The following is a 21,373-nucleotide window of genomic DNA, read 5'->3' as shown; positions in this document are numbered from 1 at the left end:
TTTCGCATACGAACTCGGATTTTGACATTCCATATATCAAAATCGATTAGGAAAAAATTTCAAATCCATCCGTCCCCAACTTTGTCAGGTTCAAAAATTTTTATTTTAGCCAAAAACTGGTCATAAGATCCTCTTTTCGTGGTCACAAGCTTTTTATAAATTTGAGCGCATCTTTTAAAATTTCCATAGGCCACACTATCACTTGTTTAAGCTCATATTTTCTGTGGTTACTTCTTTTGTGCTCCTAAGTGAAGAAAAATATCAAAAAAATAAAAAGAAAAAGTCAAAGAATCCCAAAAAAAACAACGACAGCCAAAAAATAGAGAAAAAAGAGGGGCAAAAGTGGAACAATATCTAGAGGAGCACATAGAGAGCGCCACTTGAGCTGTGTTTGCATGTGTTGATTTCTGCCTTGTTCCTAATCATATTCCTGCTATTCACATCACTTGATACATCTGGTACTTGGAACGTGAGTAGGCCAGCAACTAAGACAAGTACTCGGGATACTTATTCAGCTTTGCTATTTAGTTGTGAATATTGCTATTCCTTGCTACTATATTGTGCCTGTCCAAGCTCCACTTTCTTCTAACCAAGTACAGGTTCGCCTTGTAACTGTTACACTCAAGCTACAACGGTATCACAGTCACTGACCGATTGCACCGCCTGTTGCTTTGGTAAGAACACTTGTAAGACCGTGGTAAGACGCTTGAGAGTTGAGTGCCTTGTTTTTCCTTGTCCACAACCTAAGTAGTTGGTAGGGATAATACTTTGGTGTTGTCTTTTGCTGTCTTCACTACAAGATTTTCGGTCTACTGCAACGCCAAAAAAGTGTAGCAAAAGACCAAAAAATGGTAGCCATAGTAATTTTGCTACCAATTTTTTTTGGTTAAATGTCGTTGCACTTGTAAGGGTAGCAATAGCATAATGCAATGGGTTACATTTTAGTTGCGACACATAGCCCCTCTATTGCAACACTTTTGATGCTTTTGCAACACCTGGTGAGTGTTGTAACAAAAGCAATTGCAACCACTATGGGTGTGGTAATAGTATCAATTGCAACGAACTAGGCGTTGCTAGCGATACGTATTGCGACACGCTGGTCGTGTAGCAACACAATGCAAGCGCAACGCAACACAGGTGTTGCAATCGTGGTTGTTGCTACGCAGAGAAAGCATTGCAATAGAGGTTCTCTATTGCCACGTCGCCTAAATGGTTGCTATAGGTGGCTTAGGTTATTGCAACATCTCTTTAGGTTGGTTGCTACAGAGAGGTCGTATATTGCCACGTTTCTGAATGGTTGCTATAGATGGCATAGGCTATTGCCACGTTACTTAGGTTGGTTGCTACAGACAGGTCATCTATTGCCACGTTACTAACTATCTGGTTGCTATAGGTAGATTCCTCTATTGCCACCATCATCTTTTTGTAGTTGCAAGAGATAGTTTCTCTATTGCCACAATTATCGTACCTATTGCCACGACTAAATGTGGTTGTTATATGTGCCATCATATATTGCAACGCCAGATTAATATATTAATAATTCATGTTGCGACACTTTGTTTGGTAGCTTAAATTAATAATCGCAAAACGACAAATACATAATGAAGGAAGCATCGACATCCATTAAAACAAAATATAATTTGTTCATACAAAATCTTTAACAAAACACACCGAGTGTCAAACTAAATGAGAACACAAATAGATAGCTTAACACATAATAATGTGTTAAGCACAGACAACTGTTTGAACTCATTCGAATCAAAAGACTAATGTCTACTGTAGCAGCAAAGGTTCCCTTGATATGTATGTTGGCCATCGTCCCACCATTCGCATGCTCCTTCTCAAACTCAAGATTCCTCCTAAAAAAATCATTGACATGCATTAGTTAAACTGAGACTAGTGGTGGCAAAGCTAATTGAACACTGAAGCAAAACACGAGCTGCAGTACTAGAGTTCTGTGAGCTGCAGTACTATCAACCATGAACTTTGAAGCGTAAAGCAAATATAAACATACATGCAGCTGCCTCCCAAGACATTTTATGAGCACAAACACATCCATATATATTTCTAATCAGCAAGAGGAAACTAAGCCTGGACCATATTTAGGAGCAGAACAAAAGAATAGCTATGTACTTCTCCAAAAGGACTATATGTTCCTTTTTAATGCAAAGAGAGATAAAAGGTTTCACATAGTACCTGTGTATTCTTTTTGGACAATGCAGATCTTTTCCTAGCCGTAGTTTCCTTCAGTTGCTTTGCTGTAGTATAAACAACACCCGAATTCGCTGCCAAATTACTTCTAGTCATGCGCCCTCTAGTGAGACGTTCTTCAGCTGCGGAAGAAGGGGGTTGTTGTTCTGGCTGGCTGGTTTCTTGGGTAACCTGAAAATAAATGGTTGGTGGTAAAAATTACACCCCTTGACAAGAATATGACATGCATGTTACAATTAAACATTCTTCAATTATCATCAAACTACCTGCTGACTATGCATCATGTGTTCTCCCATTGTAGTTGTTACATTTTGTGTCCCCTCAATTGTTGCAGCAGCAGCAACATTTTCAGTTGGCTCCACAATTGTGCTAGCCTGCATTTCGAATTGGGTTCAAGATCATGATTTTCAGTTCAATAAACTATGAGAACATAGATGTTGTTAATATTACCTTTTGTACTGAAGCTTGCTGTTGGGCTGCTTGCAACATTAACATAGCTTGCCTAAGTGCTTCTCTATCAGCCTCCCTTTCCTTGTTCATCTGTTCAAGCTGACGCCTATGTTCTTGCCTCTCGGCTTCCCTTTCAACTTCTTGAGCTTCTAGTCTATCTTGCAGCCGTCCAAACGATTCAATGAGGGCTTCCTCCTGTTGCAGTTTGCAATAATTCAGTTTCACACCAACTCTCAAATTCTCATTAAACTTCACATAGTGAAGCACAAGCAGTAATAATTCAGTAATGCTCACATGATTGAATGTTCACAAAAATACATGTAAGAATGTTCACGGTTCCAAGAAAATGGAGATATGTACCTGTAGCTTGCCAGCTAAGATTGCAATTAGCGTTAGTAGCTTGTCATGATCTGCACATTTAAACCAAATTCAGAAATCAGGGTTTTGTGGGATTTTGATATGCATATTTAATTTAGTGACTATGAAAATGGATGAACTGGATGAAACATCACAAGTCAATACTACATCAGACTCATTACGAGTAAGCTTAAAAAAAGAATTGTCAAAGATTCAAAAAAGAAATGTCATCTATTTATCAGTAAGCTTTGAAACTAATTAAATAGTTCAAACAGACTGTGCAATGAAGCAAATAGAAAGATGACTGCATACCTCCATTCAGCTATTCTACAAGTCCAACAAGATCTCAATGAAAATATGTAAAGAGCTTACTATCCTCAATAGAAAGATGACTGTATATCTCCATTCAGCTATCACAAAAATAGGAGTATGTATAGTATCTCACCTTCTTCTAAGATTTTTGCTGCCTTTAGGAACCTTCTCATGTGACAATAGAGTCAGCACTGACATTGAAATTGAGTGTTTGCATCAAAGTCAAGACCAGCATGTTCAGGCTGGGTCAGAGCACTATCCTCCTCTCCTGCAGAAATTTAAATAGGCGTGAAATTTCATTGTTGCAATGACATTACAAATGCTAACAGATATCTAGACGAGTGTTCTTATAGGCATTTAATCAAACAATTCAAGTATTCCTGCATTGATTACAATACGTGGCTCAAGCAAGCAAGCGAAAAACTTCAGCATAGTTCTGTTCCATGATTAGTAGCATGCACTGACCTCAATCGACAGGTGCAGAGGTTCAGCATCTGGCCGTCCTTGCTCGACACCAGCATCTATAGGAGCCTAAGGATCTCGACGCACCCTGCAGGAGAGACGAGATGATGTGGGGAGCCGAGGACCAACACAGCACGAGCGGACAGAGAAGGTGTACCTGATTATGCTCGTCGTCCTCGTTGCCCTCGCATCTGGCCGTCCTTTCTCGACACCGCCTAGCACGGGGGCTGCGCGCTGCCGCCGGATCTGCCGTGGGAGGCACCTCCTCCATGGTCGGATCCCCCACATGCACTTTGCAGCTTCTAGAATCATCTCCAGTCCCTTCTGGTTGAGCAGCGACTCGTCATCCATGCAGTCCCTAAATCCACCACGTGAAAAAAACAAATAAATCTTTCACGCAAAAAGGCGCTCAAAAATCAAAATCGCATCATTGAACTACAGAGGCTGAGCAAACAAAAAGCAAATACACCTGCTTCGTGGAGCCTGATAATAGCAGTGCTTTGCTTGGTGCAGCAGCAGAAGAACTCTGCATTTGCATCATCAGCTTCCTGTTGGCGCCCAGTACTGCACTGCACTGCAGCGTTGCTCCTGGCTTTGCTGCTTGCTACTCAGGCGCACCATATATTTAGTTCATGAAAAAAATGACAGTACATCGAAGAAGCTAAAAGAACAGTAAAATAACTATTATGATTATTACCTCAAATAAAACTATAGCGCTTCAGTGCTTTGTAAAAAACAGCCTTTGGGCATTTCTTGATGCAAAATCTTCAAGAATAGTATCGAGATCAATTTTTTTTTCCTATTCTGAGCACCAGATAACTGTTTCTTATGCAACATCTAACATGTTCAAAAAAAATATTGAATTAGAAATTTAGAAAATTAGAACCCTATCACGGACTAATTTTAGAACAAATTACCTGCAACCTACGGCCTACAGGCCTCTCGGTTCTTGTCCATATGTGGCTTGATGAATCAAAAAATTTAGAACAAATTACCTGCAAATTGAAGTAATCAGATCAAACAGACTGCAACTGCAGGACGCTAGGCCCTAACTGAACTGAAATCACTTACCTGAGTTACCGTCTTTAACGTTCAGGTTTCATTCCGCTGCGTTAGCTGCTCGCTCCCTCCAAGTAAACATTTAGCCTGAATCAGCCGCTCTACTTCTGCAAGGCATGGATAATATCCATCACCATAGGATCAACAGAACAAAAAAACATCTAAAAAACCAGAGCGCATCCAGCTCACCCAAAAAGTAGCTACTATCCATGGCGTCCGGGGATCCAGCAGGAAGCAGCTATGGCTCTAACCAAGGAAGCCTTGATGAGCTTAACCGAAAGTTACAAGCCTGCATACAGCCTTCCTTCTGAAATGCCTGGTGATGCGGATGGGCAAGCAGTGGTTCCAGTATAGGGGAGGGGCCTACACATGCACACCGATAATTTGAAATAAAAAAAGCGAAGTAAGTTAGCAGGCATAATACATTTATGACATAATTGGGTCATATCTGGACACAGATAGTTTCTATTGGAGTTTGGGTGCACGGTTTCGCATAGCATGAAGGGAAGAGACGGGGCCAGAATACCTGGTGCGAGTTCTCGCCGGCGAAGGGCCAAATGAAGACGTAGCGAAGGGCTGCATTGATCAACCAGCGTCGTCGCGATTGAGGTGAACTGAATCGAGCGCGAGGCGCGTCGCCCGCAGCCGCACGTCGGTCTTCGCCCTCGCCAGCAGCCCCGCGCCGGCGCGCCGCACGCCGCACACCGTCCTTCACTCTCGCCCGTTGGTGCTGGTGGTGGCTGCCCCCGGCGCCGTTCAGCTCCTCCGGCGAGGCGAGGGCCAGATCGGAACCCCGCCCACCGCGCGCCCCGCCGTGGCCTCGCCTAGCCCAGAGGCGGCTCGCCCTGCCGCGGTCTCGTCTCGCTCGTTGGCGACACCGCGCGGCCTCGTCTGGCGAGGGCGGCGGCCCGCGCGTCCCTAGGGTCGCGTGATGTGGCCGTGGCCTCGAGCCCCTCGACGGAGGCGGTGTCGGCGGGGTGCAGAAGGGGCGACACAGCTGCTTCCGCCGGCAGAGGCGTTGGGGCCGGCGGCCGGCTTTCCCTGGTGGCCGTCGCCCTGGTCGCGCCTTGGGGAGAGGATCACCGACGCCCGTGAGTCGTGCGTGTGGGAGAGAAGGCGTCGGGGCAACCGAAATCAACGCGAGGCTGACCTGCAACCGTATGCGCGTGGGAGATCGCGGGAGGGCGGGGGTGGAGGTGAGAGATCCAAAGAATATGGGCCGTCCGATGTGGTTGAGTAAAGAGAGAGTAAAGAGACAGAATATGTGAGAGTAAATTTGGTGTGCACGTTTTTAATATTATTTTTTTCTGTATGTATTTTGTGGAGTGAACGTAGTTTAGATCATGACTGTAGAGGTGGGATTTGTTTGGTGGCTGTAGAATAATTTAAAGTGGTGTATTATAGGGGTAGAGATAAATAAATGGTCACAAATTACAGCATTCTATGATGATTTTTTAGAAGGTCACATATGAACCGTCATGTATAAGGGTATTTCTCGTAGTGGACTTTGGTGCGAGACTTCCCTCCGGTGCGCGTCCAAACCAAAACCTTACGAGAGATGTGTCACATTTATGAACAATGTCGTTAACACTTTGTCATATGAAGAAATGACCAATACAAAAGTTGTAGATCTTGATGAGTTATTCAACTTTGGTATTTATCACTTTTTCAGCTGAAATCATTTGGGGAACCAAAATCTTATCTGAAGTTGCATTTTTTTGAAATTCAAAATTTAAATTGCTCAAACTTTTCATATGTATATATTGACAAAACCAATAAAATAAATTGATAGAGAATGATTTTAGAAAATTTTAGGAAAAAAAATCATCAGATTTGGAGTTAGTATGAGGAAGAAAAACTAGTTACAAAGCTGACCCACAGATTAAAAAAAGAAATCACACTGTTCACTATGATCATGTAAGGATCATCTAGAACAGTGTGATTTATCTTTTTAATCTGTGAGTAAACTTTGTAACTAGTTATTCTCCCTCATATTAACTCCAAATGTGATGTTTTTTTTTCTAAAAATTTCTAAAATCATGATTCAGCATTTAAGTTTGATCAAACTTGTATGTGATAATGTTTTACACATTTTAAAATTTGAAATTTGAAGTTTGACAAGTTCAAACCAAATTTTCAAACCCTAAATGATTTCATATGTAAAAGTGATGAATACAAAAGTTGTTAAACTCATCAAGATCTACAACTTTTATTTTGGTCATCTTATCATTTGACAAAATTTAAACCTTTCAAATTTGAATTTTTAAAAAATGACAAGTTCGAACCAAAATTTGAGACCCAAAATGATTTCAACATAAAAAGTGATGAATACCAAAGTTGTTCAACTCATGAATATCTACAACTTTTATTTTAGTCATTTCTTCATTTGATAAATTCTTAGCATACATTATTTACTAATCTTACACATGTCTCATATAGTTTATAAAACCTTACGAGAGATGTGTCACATTTGTGAACAATGCCGTTACCACTTTGTCATATGAAGAAATGACTAATACAAAAGTTGTAGATCCTGATGAGTTATTCAACTTTGGTATTTATCACTTTTTCAGCTGAAATCATTTGGGGAACCAAAATCTTGTCTGAAGTTGCATTTTTTTAAATTCAAAATTTAAATTGCTCAAACTTTTCATATGTATATATTGACAAAACCAACAAAATAAATTGATAGAGAATGATTTTAGAAAATTTTAGGAAAATAAATCATCAGATTTGGAGTTAGTATGAGAAAGAAAAACTAGTTACAAAGTTGACCCACAGATTAAAAAAAGAAATCACACTGTTCACTATGATCATGTAAGGATCATCTAGAACAGTGTGATTTATCTTTTTAATCTGTGGGTAAACTTTGTAACTAGTTGTTCTCCCTCCTACTAACTCCAAATGTGATGGTTTTTTTTCCTAAAAATTTCTAAAATCATGATTCAGCATTTAAGTTTGATCAAACTTGGATGTGACAATGTTTTACACATTTTAAAATTTGAAATTTGAAATTTGACAAGTTCAAACCAAATTTTCAAACCCTAAATGATTTCATATGTAAAAGTGATGAATGTAAAAGTTGTTCAACTCATCAAGATCTACAACTTTTATTTTGGTTATCTTATCATTTGACTAAATTTGAACCTTTCAAATTTTGAAATTTAAAAAAAGACAAGTGGGCACTGCAGGGGTGGCTGGTGATTGAGCCGCCCCTACAGATCAGCCCTAACTGTAGGGGCGGCTCAGCTTACTAACCACGCCTATAGTGCCATCTGTAGGGGCGGCTGGGGCCCGAGGACGCACACTGTGGGGGCGCCCCCAACCCCAACCGCCCCTACAGTAAAAATGCCCTCGATCCTGCTGTAAGAATCTGGCGTAGTGCATGTGACCGATGGTGCACGGTCAGGCATTTACTATCGCTAACAAAGTGACCAACCACCCCGGTACAACTTCAAGTACTAATTAACATCCACGCATACTTAACATCAAGTACTTAACAGCAACTACTACTTAACAGAAAGTTTCAGACACCAGGCATAAGGACGGAGATGCCAAGATGCGGCCAGGGTTGGGGCGTTTTATAACTCATAAGGTCTTCAATCATATCAAATAAATTAAAACCTAAGTTACAACGAACACACCTACATAGCGCAGTGGTGGAGAAGGTTTTATCTGAACCAGAGCTCCATGGTTCGAATCCTGTGGGGAGCACTTTTTAATTTTAATATATGCGTCCCCAATTCTTTTCTTTCCATACTTTTTTTAAGTTTTAAATTCGTTGCAATTATCAAAGTATATTGCAACCAAAAATAAGCGTTGCACTTGAACACAATTTTCGCTTCGACCCCATAGATTTCGTTGCAATAAAATTTAGCACTTGCAACAATATCAAAGTATATTGCAACTGCCAAAAAAGGTTGCAATTGACCCCCACTTTTGCTTCGCCTCCAAGAGTTCTCGTTGCATTAAGTATCTAGCATTTGCAACGCTTGTCAAATTTTATGCAACACAAAAAAACCGTAGCAATAGTCAAAACCAAATGCAACTAACGTAAATGTAGTTGCAGTACTACCACACAATTGCAACCAAAATCAAGTCTACTGCAACCATTTTTCACCATTGCAATATCGTCCACCAAATGCAACAGAGCTTTGCAACATCTTGAAAACCGTTGTATTAAAGGCATGTATCGCTACCATTTTTTAGAATGGTTGTAATACAACAATCTCTGGCAACCAAATTTTCTACGTTGCAATTCTTCGGCGTTGCAGTAGACCGAAAATCTTGTAGTGCTTCTAACAATGACAGGTTGTTCGTATCCACCAACTTATGATGGTATAGGTGCTGATGAGTACATGGAGTGGGAAATTGCCATAGATAACATATTTGCTACTCGCTTTATGTGTCCAAGGAGGAAGGTAAAAAATGCAGCTAGTGTTTTGCAACATTCTGATTTATCTTGGTGGGAGTCTTTAGATCTTTCTGATAAACCTCAAACTTGGAATGATATGAAACTCCTTATGCGAGAAACCTTTGTTAATCCACCTCCTGTTTTGACTTTATATGCTGAGGTGCACCATTTAGAGGAAGAGTCTGTTGTTATTCCTTTTGCTATGACTAACCTTTTGCAGGATAATGTCCATAAGTGAGAGGATGACATGGAAGAAAATGAGGAGCTCACAACCTCATATGAAAATTTAGAACCATCGCTTCACAATGCACCTATTACTCCTACTGAGAACACAGGTAATGGCCATGGTGCTACACTCACAGAAGGTGAGAATTGTTTTAATGTACTAAATTCTTCCACAAACCATGCTATCATAGAGCAATTGTTAGTGAAACCCTCTCTTGATTTATCTCTGTCCCATGATAATTTGCTTGAAGTTCCTTGTGATAAAGATGAATTGGTTGATGATGCCTCAGTTTTACATGTTTTGGATCCAGTCACTTGTGCTGAAAATAAACATGTTATTCATATTGCTACTAAAACTGATGAGTTCAAATTGTTGTCTTCTTTATATACTTTGGGTTACATTGAATTTGATGTTTTGTGTAACCTAGATTGTTTGGAGGAGAGCCTTTTTAAATATGCTGATTTGCCTTGGTTTTCTAAACACACATATCGTATTATTGGCAAATATAACAACAAGGGACAATATATGATACATCGAGTATAAATTCATAGTAATATGAATTCTCCTTTTGTTGTACAAGATTATGACTGTTTAGAGGGCAGCCATAATAATTCAAACATTTTCTCATGTTCCTCAAAGAAACAAGTTCACTTCCAAGAAGGGGAGCATTGTTGGTTGCTACCTATGTCTGCTAGACCATCTATTCCTGCATTGTCTTTGGTTAGTTCTAATCTTTTGTAGGATAATGTTGACATACATCGTGTGCATTCGGATCATGGAGTCTACATGCTTGCTGAAATTTTTATGCGAGATGACATGCTAGAAACTTAGAAACATGGTCACGTTCCTTCTCACAATTATTTTAGTTCCCTTTGTCTTCGCAACTCCGTTCTCCATTGTGTTGTGCAGGATCTGTTTCAAGCACAATCGACGCCGAGGATGGCTTTTCATCAAGAAGGGGAGGATGATGAGGACATGGCACCCATGTATATGACCATGTTTGGCACATGGTATGGAGGGGTAGAAGGCCAGCAAGGGTGTCCAAGTCAAGAAGGAGACCCGAGGCTAATTTGGTTCGAGTCCCCAAGGTGGAGGCCTAAAGCAACTCAAGTTCGAGTCTGCCTTGGCCTCTAGGACCAGTCTGCCTTAAACTGGCCACCTAGGACGCATCTAGACTCTGTTTTTAATGATCCACATATGGTTGGAAAGCTAATTTGATAAGGAAGCCAATCCAAGTGTTGTCACATCCAAAGACCTTTGGAATCAACGGTAATCGTCGAAACAAGTTAGCGTCCAGAATCTACCAGGGTGCTACAACACCGTCTTTTGGTCTGTTGGACCGTGTATCGTGTTTGGGCCCATTAGGGGGTACATCCTAGGGGTGACACCCAAGACTCTATAAATATCAGCCATCGATCTCCTTAGAGTTTGGGTTTTGTTTAGATCTTGATTTCCTTGTGAAACAAACATTGTTTTGCTACAACTGTACCACCAAGACTGCTTGCTGTGAACCAGGGCCCTAGTTCTTGATCTTGTTCGCCTGTGGTGATTAGTCCTTTTGAATAAAGACTTGAACTCCTTCTTGTTATCATAAGCCTCATATTTATTTGCAATTTCAGATTGCGTTCATCCCGTTCTTGCTTGTGTTCTCGATTCGCTTGCAGAAAAGCCTTCTCGGCGAGGTCAATCATGTTTGCGTGGTTGATAACCAACAGAGCAGTGGTGTAACAGTTGTGGGGGTTCGAATCAGTCTTGGTTCAAAGCCTAGATCATGAACATTGAGTCTCCACCAATCGACGCTATCATACCTTTCGGAAGATCGGGCCTAGTCTACATCAGAGTGGGCCGAGCTGGTCAGTGACTTCACCACTACCATGGCCGCCATCATGGCCACCATGAATGCAGAGGACATCCTCCATGACGGTGTCCAAGGGCCTTTTTGTAAAGAAATCTTCTCAACTCGTGTTTCTTGATTTTTTTTATTTTGTGCACCACCGTCTTGTTGTGCTTGCCGAAGGAGGGGAGGACCCGTACTCCCATCACGAAGGAGGGGAGGACCTCCAAACACCCACACCTTCAGTGAGTCTTCCCTTGGATGCTTTTGCCGCTCTGCCATTGGATGAGATTTAAAGGATGGGGTGTGTGGGTGGTTGTTGATGGTCACTAACATCAATTATAAACCATCAACATAACCTGTATTTATACTTAATTCCATCACCAAACATAGGTATAGGGGTTTAAACTAATAAATTCTATGAGTTTTGATGAATCTGTGTTTTTAGCAGGGTTTATCCAGAAGACTATCAAGGAGGACCTATTCATCAAAGTAAATCACGTTTATCCGCACTAAAACCAACGTGGGAAGACTCTAGAACACTCTGGAAGGCAACCCACCAAAGCAGACCCTAAGGAGCTGACATGTGGGGCTAGCTTGCCCCACCTATAGGCCGGCTGGCCCATGGGACCCACCTATCAGTCTCCGCTTCAAATGTCGATTCTCCACCGCCATTGAGATCTAATCTACATCGTCCTTTCAGTCGGTTTGATCCAAGGGCTCACGTTGGCTGCTCTAGTATATATATATATACTAGCCCCTACCACCCTCCCTAGAGTTATCCTAAAACCCTAATTCATATTCTCCTCGTCAGGATCAAAGCCACCTATCAAGAGAAGATTAGTTCTCTATAGGATTTAGTCTTATAATTAGAAATAGTGAGATAGAGAGTGAGAGAAGAGTTTGGAGGAGATGCCGGCCTATTGGTGCTATCTCTATAGCTTGTACCTTGGTGGAATTAAGTTCTAATTGAGCTTGCTTCTGAGATTTCTCTGGTAATCAACTTCTGATTCAAGTAAGTATTTTGTTTATATTGTTCATTAGGACCACGACTCTCTTTTGAGTGCTTTATTCTCTTTCCATGGGGAGTATTGTGTTAATCGTGAGTGTAAGCGTGGTGCTTAGACTTAGGTTAAACATGGATGCACCCTGCATTTCGGATTGGTGGTAGATCGCAGTTGTGACATCAGTACTATATAGCCTCGTACTATATAGCATCATTGATCCTTTGTAGTCCACCTCCCATCTATAGGCCAAGTTGGACCTAGTTACAAAGGAAAGCATCCTCTACTAGTGTCTTTCCCTAGTAATGTCCCTAGTTGAACAGTAGAAGGCATAACTTACCCAAGTTAGAATTAGGGAACCTCAGTTATCCTATCTACGCTCCTATTTATCCTTAGCCTTGTTGCTACTCCTAGTTAAGTTAAATCTTAACCTAGTCGCTATCCCTTGTTAAGTTAGACTATAGTTAGTCTCACACGTTTCCCTGTGGATATGATACTTGGAATACTTTCGGGTGAAAGCTACAACGGTATTCTTGCGCTTGCAAATTTGTCTGTGTGCATTAAATATACCAACAGTGGTAATTAAGTGTAATGAGTTTAGAAAGCAATCGTACTTGGTACCCCCTTTTATCGAAGGATATATAGGTGAGCTAGGCGTCCGTTGGATTTCCCTAAGATTGCACCAAGCGAGAGCAGTGTAAGGAAAATGGACCCTAGGCCCATTTACTTTGGATTTTGGTGTTTGATGACCAACACAACCAAATTAGACTAATGAATTTGCAAGTGATTGTTTTGTAGTTCAATAGGGTGCAAGATGTGACTTGGACGAAGGTGACGTGATGATCCAATGAGCAAGACCATAAGCAAGACCCTAGATGTACAAGATAATACCCAAGATATCAAGCATAGTCCAAGCACAAAGGTAGGAACCAAGCCAGACATAAGATGATGAAGAAACAAGCTTCACAGAGTGACCCGACACTGGCCTTATAGTGACCGGATGTGTCTGATCAAGAGGCTTGGCAACAGTAGGCGTCAGCAGCAGTGACTGGATGCTGAGGACTAAAAGTGACTGGACGCACCAATGACACTATTCATCATCCTAGAAACACACTCAGCACTGACCAGACGCTGATGGCAAATCGACCGAACGTAGGAACTGCAGCGTCCGATTGAGTCCAGAGATGTTCCAGAGCGGCAAAATTATGACCAGACGCGTCTGGTGGCATATGACCGGACACCATCAGCGTTCGATCAGTTGATCGCGTGCTCTAACGGTCGGCACGACCGGACACGTCCGGTTAGGACGGTAGCAACATTCGGTTAGTAGCAGAAAAGTGGGTTTCATCCCCAACGACTACTTTCTTAGTGGGGCTTATAAATAGACCCCAACCGGCCATTTGCTGATGGTGGAGCTGAAGAAACATACCAAGGGTGTTGAAACACCATTTTAGTGATCTCTACTTGCATAGTGCTATAGTGATTTATTAGGTGATTAGCGTAGGTTCTTTGCGAAGTGCTTAGGTTGATTAGACCACCATTTATGCGGTTGCTCTAGATTTAGTCCTAGTGTTTAGTGAGGTTTGCATACCTCTTATCACTTGGTGCTTGCGTGCACCATTGTTGTACATTGGAGGGGCTTGTAGTCTTGTAAGATCACACCAACCACGTTGTGGTGTGGCCACCACTGTGTACCGAAGGGAACAAGGCCCACGGTGGTTCGGCTAGAAGCTTGATAATGAAGATGGCAGGGAGCGGTCCGGGAGAGGCTTGCCGAAAGGCACACCAGAGACCCACTTGCGCATGGGGAAGGCCTAGGGCTATCCACGGAGTTACCCGACCGGGAGCTTGGCCCTTGCAAGGGATTCCTTGAGAGGGGCTCCAACGAGGACTAGGAGGAAGCTTGTGTGCTTCTCAATACCTCGGTAAAAATACTAGAGTCATCGATGGGAGTTTGCATATCTCTACCTTACTCTTTAGCTTCCACATTTACATTATTTACATAACTCCTTTTGCGGTAGAGATAGCAACACACTAGCAAAACCGTAGTTGCACATTTAGATAGTTTATCTTTTGCATAGGTTTTGCTAAGGATATAAAAAGTGGCCATAGTTTAGAGTTAGACTTTTAAGTTGCCTAATTCACCCCCCTCTTAGGCGTCATGGTCCACTTTCAATTGGTATTAGAGCCGGTTGGCTCAATTTAGACCTTTGGCTTCACCGCCGTTGAGACGACGCTATTTAGAGTGGTTGGGATGGATACCTCTAGGCCTCCGCACTTTGACGGCACTAACTTCCCCTATTGCAAAGCTAGAATGGCTTGTCACCTTGAGGCGATAGATTTGGGTGTTTGGAGAGTCACTCGTGATGGGATGAAACCCATTAAAATCCCGATAAACCCACAAAGAGTGAAGAAAAAGAAATTCATTTCAATGCTAGAGCTAAAAATTGCTTGTTTGAATCTTTTAGCGTAGATGTGTTTAACCAAGTGTTCACTTTAAATATGGCACATAAAATTTGGTTAAAACTCCAAGAGCTCCATGATGGCACAACTAATTACCGTGAGCAAAAACATTGTCTAGCTAAACAAAATTATGATTCCTTTAAAATGAATAATGATGAGCTTGTTCATGATATGTATTCTCACTTGAATCTAATTATCAATGAGCTCCATTCAATAGGATTAACAAAGCTAGATGATGTGGACATTGTGAGGAAGATCATCTCCGTGCTACCACAAAAGAAATATGCAAGCATCATCACCATCCTTCACAACATGGAGGACTTGAGCACCATGACCCCAGCCATAGTCATTGGTAAGACAGTGGCATTTAAAATGTCATGCAAGATGGGTCAAGAAGAAGCATCTCCATCAAGCGAAGGCAAAGCTCTTGCATGTAGTAAGAAAAAGAAGATGAAAGGCAATCGAGTTGAGACAAGCTCAAGCTCAAGCTCCTCAAGTGAAGATGAAGAAGAAGATGAGGATGATAATGATGATGATGATGATGAAGATTCAAGTTATGATGATCAATCTTCCTCCTCCACCTCCGACCTTGATGAAGAATCAATCAAACTTATCAACAAAGTGGAGAAGATGATCCAAAGGCTCAATGTCAAGGGTGTGCCCATCTGAATTCAAGATTTCATCTTCACCAATCAAAGAAATGAGCAAAGAAAGAAAGGATGCTATGGATACGGTGAGTTAGGGCACTTTGTGGAAGTTTGTCTAAACAAGCCCACACCCAAGACAAAGAAGAAGGCGTGCAAGGACAAAACCCTCACATCAATAAGGTCATGGGATGATTCTTCAAGTGAAGAAGAAGACCATCACAAGAGGTGAGGGTACAAGCACTCATCATAAAGCACTTCACGAGTGTGCCTTATGGCATGAGGTAACAAAAAGTCTATCCCTAGTGATAGTGACAATAATAGTGATAGTGATGATGAGCTACCTTCTTATGATAAAATTATGCAAGAAAATCTTAACTTTGCTAAGGTTTGCACTAGTCAACAAAAGAAACTTGAAAAATGAAAAGAAAAACTAGATAGCTCACAACAAGCTTATGCTACTTTGCTTGAACAATATGAAACTTTTGCCAATCTTAATTTGGAGCTATCTACTAAAATTGAGCAACTTGAGACTAGTGTAAACACAAATAATTGCACAATCAATGATGAGCAACTTGTAAATAAAAATAAAGAATTAAAAGAAATGTTAGCTAGCTCACAAGATGCTTATAAAAGTTTGCTTGCTAAAATGGAAATCATGTGCAAACATTGTGACGAGCTAACTAATAAAGTTGCAAATCTTGAAGCCATCGGTACAACCTCCACCGAGGCACCTAAAAAGAAATGTTCAATTTTTGACATGCCTAAAAAGGATGCATCTACTTCTTGCAATGATTTATATTTAGACTCACCCTTATGCAACCAAGTTTGTGTTGAGAAAGTTGTAGATACATGCACACAAGAGGTTGCAATGGAGAATGAGCAACTCAAGCAAGAAGTGGCTCGTCTGACCAAGGACTTGACTCAAGTGAAATGCAAGACAAAGCAAGCCCAACTTCATCAAGATAACACCATCAAGGGAGTGAAGAAGCTTGATGAAGGACAAACCGTGGTTTGCTACGTGTCCCACAAGGAAGGCCACAAGTCCTATGAGTGCAAGATGAAGAATGGGGGAGGAGCTAAGAGGAAAGAGAAAAACAAAAAGGAAACAAGCAAGCTCTCCAACACCTACACCAACAAGGTGGACAAGAAGGCCTCCACACCATACTTGTTAAAGAAGAACAAAAATGACAAGGTGGTGGCCATAAAGGTGAACAAGGAAGCCAACAATGGAGTCAAACGCTTTTTGGGTGCCAAAAAAGATCATTTCAAATATGAAGAGCACCAAGAAGGTTTGGATCCCAAAAGGGAAGTGAGAAGTCCGATGGACTTTGGGGAATTTGGAGACTTGGCAAAGCATGGGTGCATTTCATGGGGTGCATCACATTGGATCATGTAGTTTGCCAAGTGGGTTAGTGAATACTATGGACCCAAATTCCCCTTCCCATGTTAGGTAACTAGATTTAATTTCTTGCAATTTCAAAAAGCATCTAGTTCCTTTTCATGCCTAGGTTTGCATTTGCATGCTTAATCATTTGTCTTGCATACTTTAGGTATATCTTATGGTAGGCTTGCTCGGTTTCATTCTTAACCCATGGAGCAAACCTACATGGTTTAAATTGTTTAGGAGCACGATACATAGCTTGTTTTACAATTGTCCATTTAGTATGTGCCAAAGTCCAAATTGTAGATAATTTCTCCCAAATATCACTTTCGAAAATGATTCTCACATTCATGTGATGTCATCTTTCAAGTGGTATTTTTATTCTAAAATCAATGTGCATGTCTCCTACAAGTATTCCATACTTGTGTGCACCAATTTAGGGGGAGGTTACAAGCTGGATGCCTTGAGACTAACACCTTTTCAAGCTTATCATGTGTGTAGTAGTCTCATTGCAAGGAAAATGAAGTCCCCGGAGTTAAGCATCATACTTCAAATATCCACCACCTATTGCAAGTGGTATAAATCAAATTGGTTTCCACATGTGGTATTTCTAAACCTACATCATCATGTTGATTTAACTTTGATATTTATATGCTTTCTCCATGCATTATATATATTAAACTCCCTTGAGCATTAATTTGCCAATTATGCATTAACTACATTCTCCATAATATGTATGCATAAATTTAGGGGGAGCTTAGTCTATGTAATGTGAGAGTCAAATTTTGTGACCTATTCCACTCCACATACAAAAGATCACAAAGTTTGACCCTTCCTTGCGCTACTAATGTCTTCCTTTTTGGTGTTTGATTTCAAAGGGGGATAATTTGTAGGAACAAAAGCAAGCCCGATCATAATAATTTACAAGTGGTAATGGTCCGAGAAAGGAAGGATAGTGGATTATGGTTTAGTCTATGTAATGGGTAGAATTTGTAGGACCAAAAGCCAAGACTTAAATCCATAATGCCATACGGGGACATTTGCAAGGGCAAGACAAGTTTTCAAAGATGTTTTACATGTGGTATCTTTTACTTTTACAATTGGTATCTTTTAGCATCATATAACCTTGCCCTTTGCATTGCATCCTAGCAAGTAGATAGTTTTTAAATTCCAAAATTTTTATGATTTGCTTGCTTTGGTCGTGTTGTCATCAATCACCAAAAATGGGGAGATTGTAAGAAAAATGGAGCCTAGGCCCATTTACTTTGGATTTTGGTGTTTGATGACCAACACAACCAAATTGGACTAATGAATTCGCAAGTGATTGTTGTGTAGTTCAATAGGGTGCAAGACGTGACTTGAACGAAGGTGACATGATGATCCGATGATCAACACCATAAGCAAGACTCTAGAAGCACAAGAGAAGACCCAAGATATCAAGCAAAGTCCAAGCACGAAGATAGGAACCAAGCCAGATGCAAGATTGCGAAGAAACGAGCTTCACAGAGTGACTTGACGCTAGCCTTATAGCGACCGGACATGTCCGATCAAGAGGCTCGGCAACAGTAGGCGTCAGCAGGAGTGACCGGATGCTGAGGACTGAAAGTGACCGAACACACAGATGACACTATTCATCATCATGGCAACACACTCAGCACTGACCGGACGCTGGTGGCAAATCGACCGGGCGTAGGAACTGCAGCGTCCGATCAAGTCCAAAGAGGTTCTAGAGCGGCAAAATTACGACCGAACACATCTAGTGGCATATGACCGGACGCCATCAGTGTCTGATCAGTTGATCATGAGCTCTAACGGTCGGCACAACCGGACGCGTCCAGTCAGGATAATAGCAGCGTCCGGTCAGTAGCAGAAAATTGAGTTTCGTCCCCAATGGCTATTTTCTTAGTGTGGCTTATAAATAGACCCCCAACCGGACATTTGACGATAGTGGAGCTGAGGAAACATACCAAGTGTGTTGATACACCTTTTTAGTGATCTCTACTTGCATAGTGCTTAGTGATTTATTAGGTGATTAGCTTAGGTGCTTTGCGAAGTGCTTTGGTTGATTAGACCACCGCTTATGCGCTTGCTCTAGGTTTAGTCCTATTGTTCAGTGAGGTTTTCACACCTCTTACCACTCGGTGCTTGCGCGCACCATTGTTGTGCATTGGAGGGGCTTGTAGTCTTACGAGATCACACCAACCGTGTTTGTGGTGTGGCCGCCACCGTGTACTGAAGGGAATAAGGCCCGTGGTGGTTTGGCTGAAAGCTTGATAGTGAAGACGGCAGGGAGCGGTCCGAGGGAGGCTTACTGAAAGGCACACCAGAGACCCACTTACATGTGGGCAAGGCCTAGGGCTATCCATGGAGTTACCCAACTAGGAGCTTGGCCCTTGTGAGGGATTCCTTATGAGGGGCTCCAATGAGGACTAGGGGGAAGCTTGCGCGCTTCTCGATACCTTAGTAAAAATACCAGAGTCGTCGACGGGAGTTTGCATATCTCTACCTTACTCTTTAGCTTCTGCATTTACATTGTTTACATAACTCCTTTTGCGGTAGACATAGCAACACACTAGCAAAACCGTAGTTGCACATTTAGATAATTTATCTTTTGCATAGGTTTTGCTAAGGATAGAAAAAGTGACAGTTGTTTAGAGTTAGACTTTTAAGTTGCCTAATTCACCCCCCCCCCACACTTAGGCGTCATGGTCCACTTTCAAGTAGGAGTTAAGTCAAGGCCACGTCTCCCATGATCTTAGTGGCACACGCATCTCCTAGAAATGACGTTGGAAGTTGGACGGACAAAATTGACTGCACCACATGGCGCATCTGAAGGGTCTCGTCCACCCGGTCGCCCACTGCCGGAGTAGAATAAAAATAAGAATGTGAGTACCACAACGACATGAGCCAACATTTCGTTAAAAAAGTAAATCTTTATTCATATGTCTAGTAGTTTATATTCAGAAGGTGTACAATAACAAAGATGTGTATCAAAGACTACTAGGTGTACAATAACAAAGACTTATCGAGTACATAAAACAATCTATACTTGACTACAATGTTGCAAAACTTCCACAAACACCACCCAAGAAGGTTCATGGAGCAGAGTTTGAAATGATAGAGTTGTAGTCGTAGGCTGCTTGTGACACCCACCTTGCAAAGCTTCCACTTGCATCCCCCGAGTAGGCAGGGGTTGCAGCGGAAAGCACAAGGAGACCTACCCGCGTGTCTGACTCCACAAAAATAGAAGAGAGGGTCACCCCTGGACATACCAAAGGCAGTGATCCTCCCTATATCTTCGCAAAACTTCCACAAGCACCAAGGACAAGCAGCCATTATTACACCCCAAATGCATAAGAAAGCCAATCTTCAAGGCCTTATCCCATCGCCAGTGCTACCACCGAAGAAGTTGAAGAACGAGCACCATGGCGATGAAGATGGATGACAGGCTCAAAAGCTTCCTTTCGTCATTACTGTACTTGTCTAGGATATATCTCTAATGCCATAGATACAAGAAATAGGTAAATGTCATTTCGTCAATATTGTACTTGTCTATATATATTTGGTCAACAGAGTTTAACCCACCTAATACAAAGTTCAGCAAAAGTGCATTTACATGGATATTGTTACAACAAGATAAACTAAAGAACATCACAATTGTCTCAAGTGAACATTGAAAACACAAATCAGAACATCAGTGTTATGAGATACTTGAACATCACACCTATTTCAGAAACAGAGAACAAGGGAATATCTCTAATGCCATATATATTAAACATTAACATCATCTAACCATGTTGCTACTACTCAATTGAAAGGAACTGCATGAACTCCACCAATCTCTGGATCATTCAGATGGATTGTAAGATAACGGATACAATGAGAAAATACTTCTGCACCATGGAATTCATAGTGGTATGAAAGCAATGTCTAGAGATCTGCATTTGAATCAACCACAACAAACACATAGGGTCCTAGATGATCCTTAGCAAGACAGTAGTTTCGATGGCCAAGAACTTGATGAACAACTACAAAAGCAATGTACCACCTACTGTAAAAGTTAGAATGCACTACAAGCACAACAACCCTTGTTTATAGGCCACGGTGAACACGAAGCTCATGGAAGACATAGCGATACATAGACATGTCCCAAGAATGATCATAGTTATCCATGATCTGTGTAAAAAAGAAAACAATATGCAAAAAAATGAAGAATAAAGATGCGCAGTAGTAGGGTGGAGGGAAAAAACTTTGTGATGGAACTAACGCAGGAGCTCTGGAGAGCCTTCCTCTCATCCCTTATCTCTGCTGTTATATAGTTTGTGGGTCATGTACCACCCCATGACCCATGCGCGCATGGCTGTGCACCCATGACCCCACATATACGGCATAAGAGTTGACAGGATCTGTATTTTGTTGTTTCATCAAAACTATGATCCGGTCTATCAAGATTTCTTTAGTATTAGACTGTCTTAGGCCTTGTTGGGATGGACTATGACTAGTTAGCCATGGCTAAAAAATAGCCAACTAAAAATCAGCTAATTAGTTGTGTT

At 41.4% G+C, this 21,373-nt stretch overlaps 1 protein-coding gene across 3 annotated transcripts; it reads right to left on the bottom strand.

Annotated features, from left to right (window-relative positions):
- Nucleotides 1-1,602: 1,602 nt before the first annotated feature.
- LOC136463052 (uncharacterized) lies at nt 1,603-6,014 on the bottom strand. 3 transcript variants are annotated; one of them, XM_066462095.1, is made up of 14 exons: nt 5,378-6,014; nt 5,041-5,214; nt 4,864-4,958; nt 4,710-4,787; nt 4,490-4,629; nt 4,262-4,396; nt 3,950-4,150; nt 3,796-3,880; nt 3,464-3,598; nt 3,022-3,071; nt 2,662-2,856; nt 2,478-2,585; nt 2,197-2,382; nt 1,603-1,859 (listed from the first exon to the last, which is right to left on the bottom strand). In XM_066462095.1, the coding sequence occupies exons 9-14, from the start codon at nt 3,501-3,503 to the stop codon at nt 1,848-1,850; spliced, it is 591 nt and encodes a 196-aa protein (XP_066318192.1). In that variant the 5' UTR covers nt 3,504-3,598; nt 3,796-3,880; nt 3,950-4,150; nt 4,262-4,396; nt 4,490-4,629; nt 4,710-4,787; nt 4,864-4,958; nt 5,041-5,214; nt 5,378-6,014; the 3' UTR covers nt 1,603-1,847. The 3 variants fall into 3 exon arrangements, with proteins under 3 accessions (XP_066318192.1, XP_066318191.1, XP_066318193.1); XM_066462094.1 differs by having other exon boundaries at nt 3,950-4,396; XM_066462096.1 differs by having other exon boundaries at nt 3,950-4,396; nt 4,710-4,755.
- Between the last annotated feature and the right edge of the window lie 15,359 nt (nt 6,015-21,373).

Source organism: Miscanthus floridulus, chromosome 7 (assembly GCF_019320115.1).
Source record: "Miscanthus floridulus cultivar M001 chromosome 7, ASM1932011v1, whole genome shotgun sequence".
NCBI classification, from domain to species: Eukaryota; Viridiplantae; Streptophyta; class Magnoliopsida; order Poales; family Poaceae; genus Miscanthus; species Miscanthus floridulus.
The sequence above is the reverse complement of the archived record's forward strand: the minus strand, read 5'-3'. Positions and strand labels throughout refer to the sequence as shown.

Excerpts from the sequence above, each read along its gene's own strand:
- LOC136463052 (XM_066462094.1), bottom strand. The coding sequence starts at position 3,503 with ATGAGAAGGTTCCTAAAGGCAGCAAAAATCTTAGAAGAAG. Across the intron at positions 3,072-3,463 it reads AGCAAAAATCTTAGAAGAAG|ATCATGACAAGCTACTAACG; the intron begins GTGAGATACTAT and ends TTAAATGTGCAG. Across the intron at positions 2,383-2,477 it reads ACATGATGCATAGTCAGCAG|GTTACCCAAGAAACCAGCCA; the intron begins GTAGTTTGATGA and ends ATTTATTTTCAG.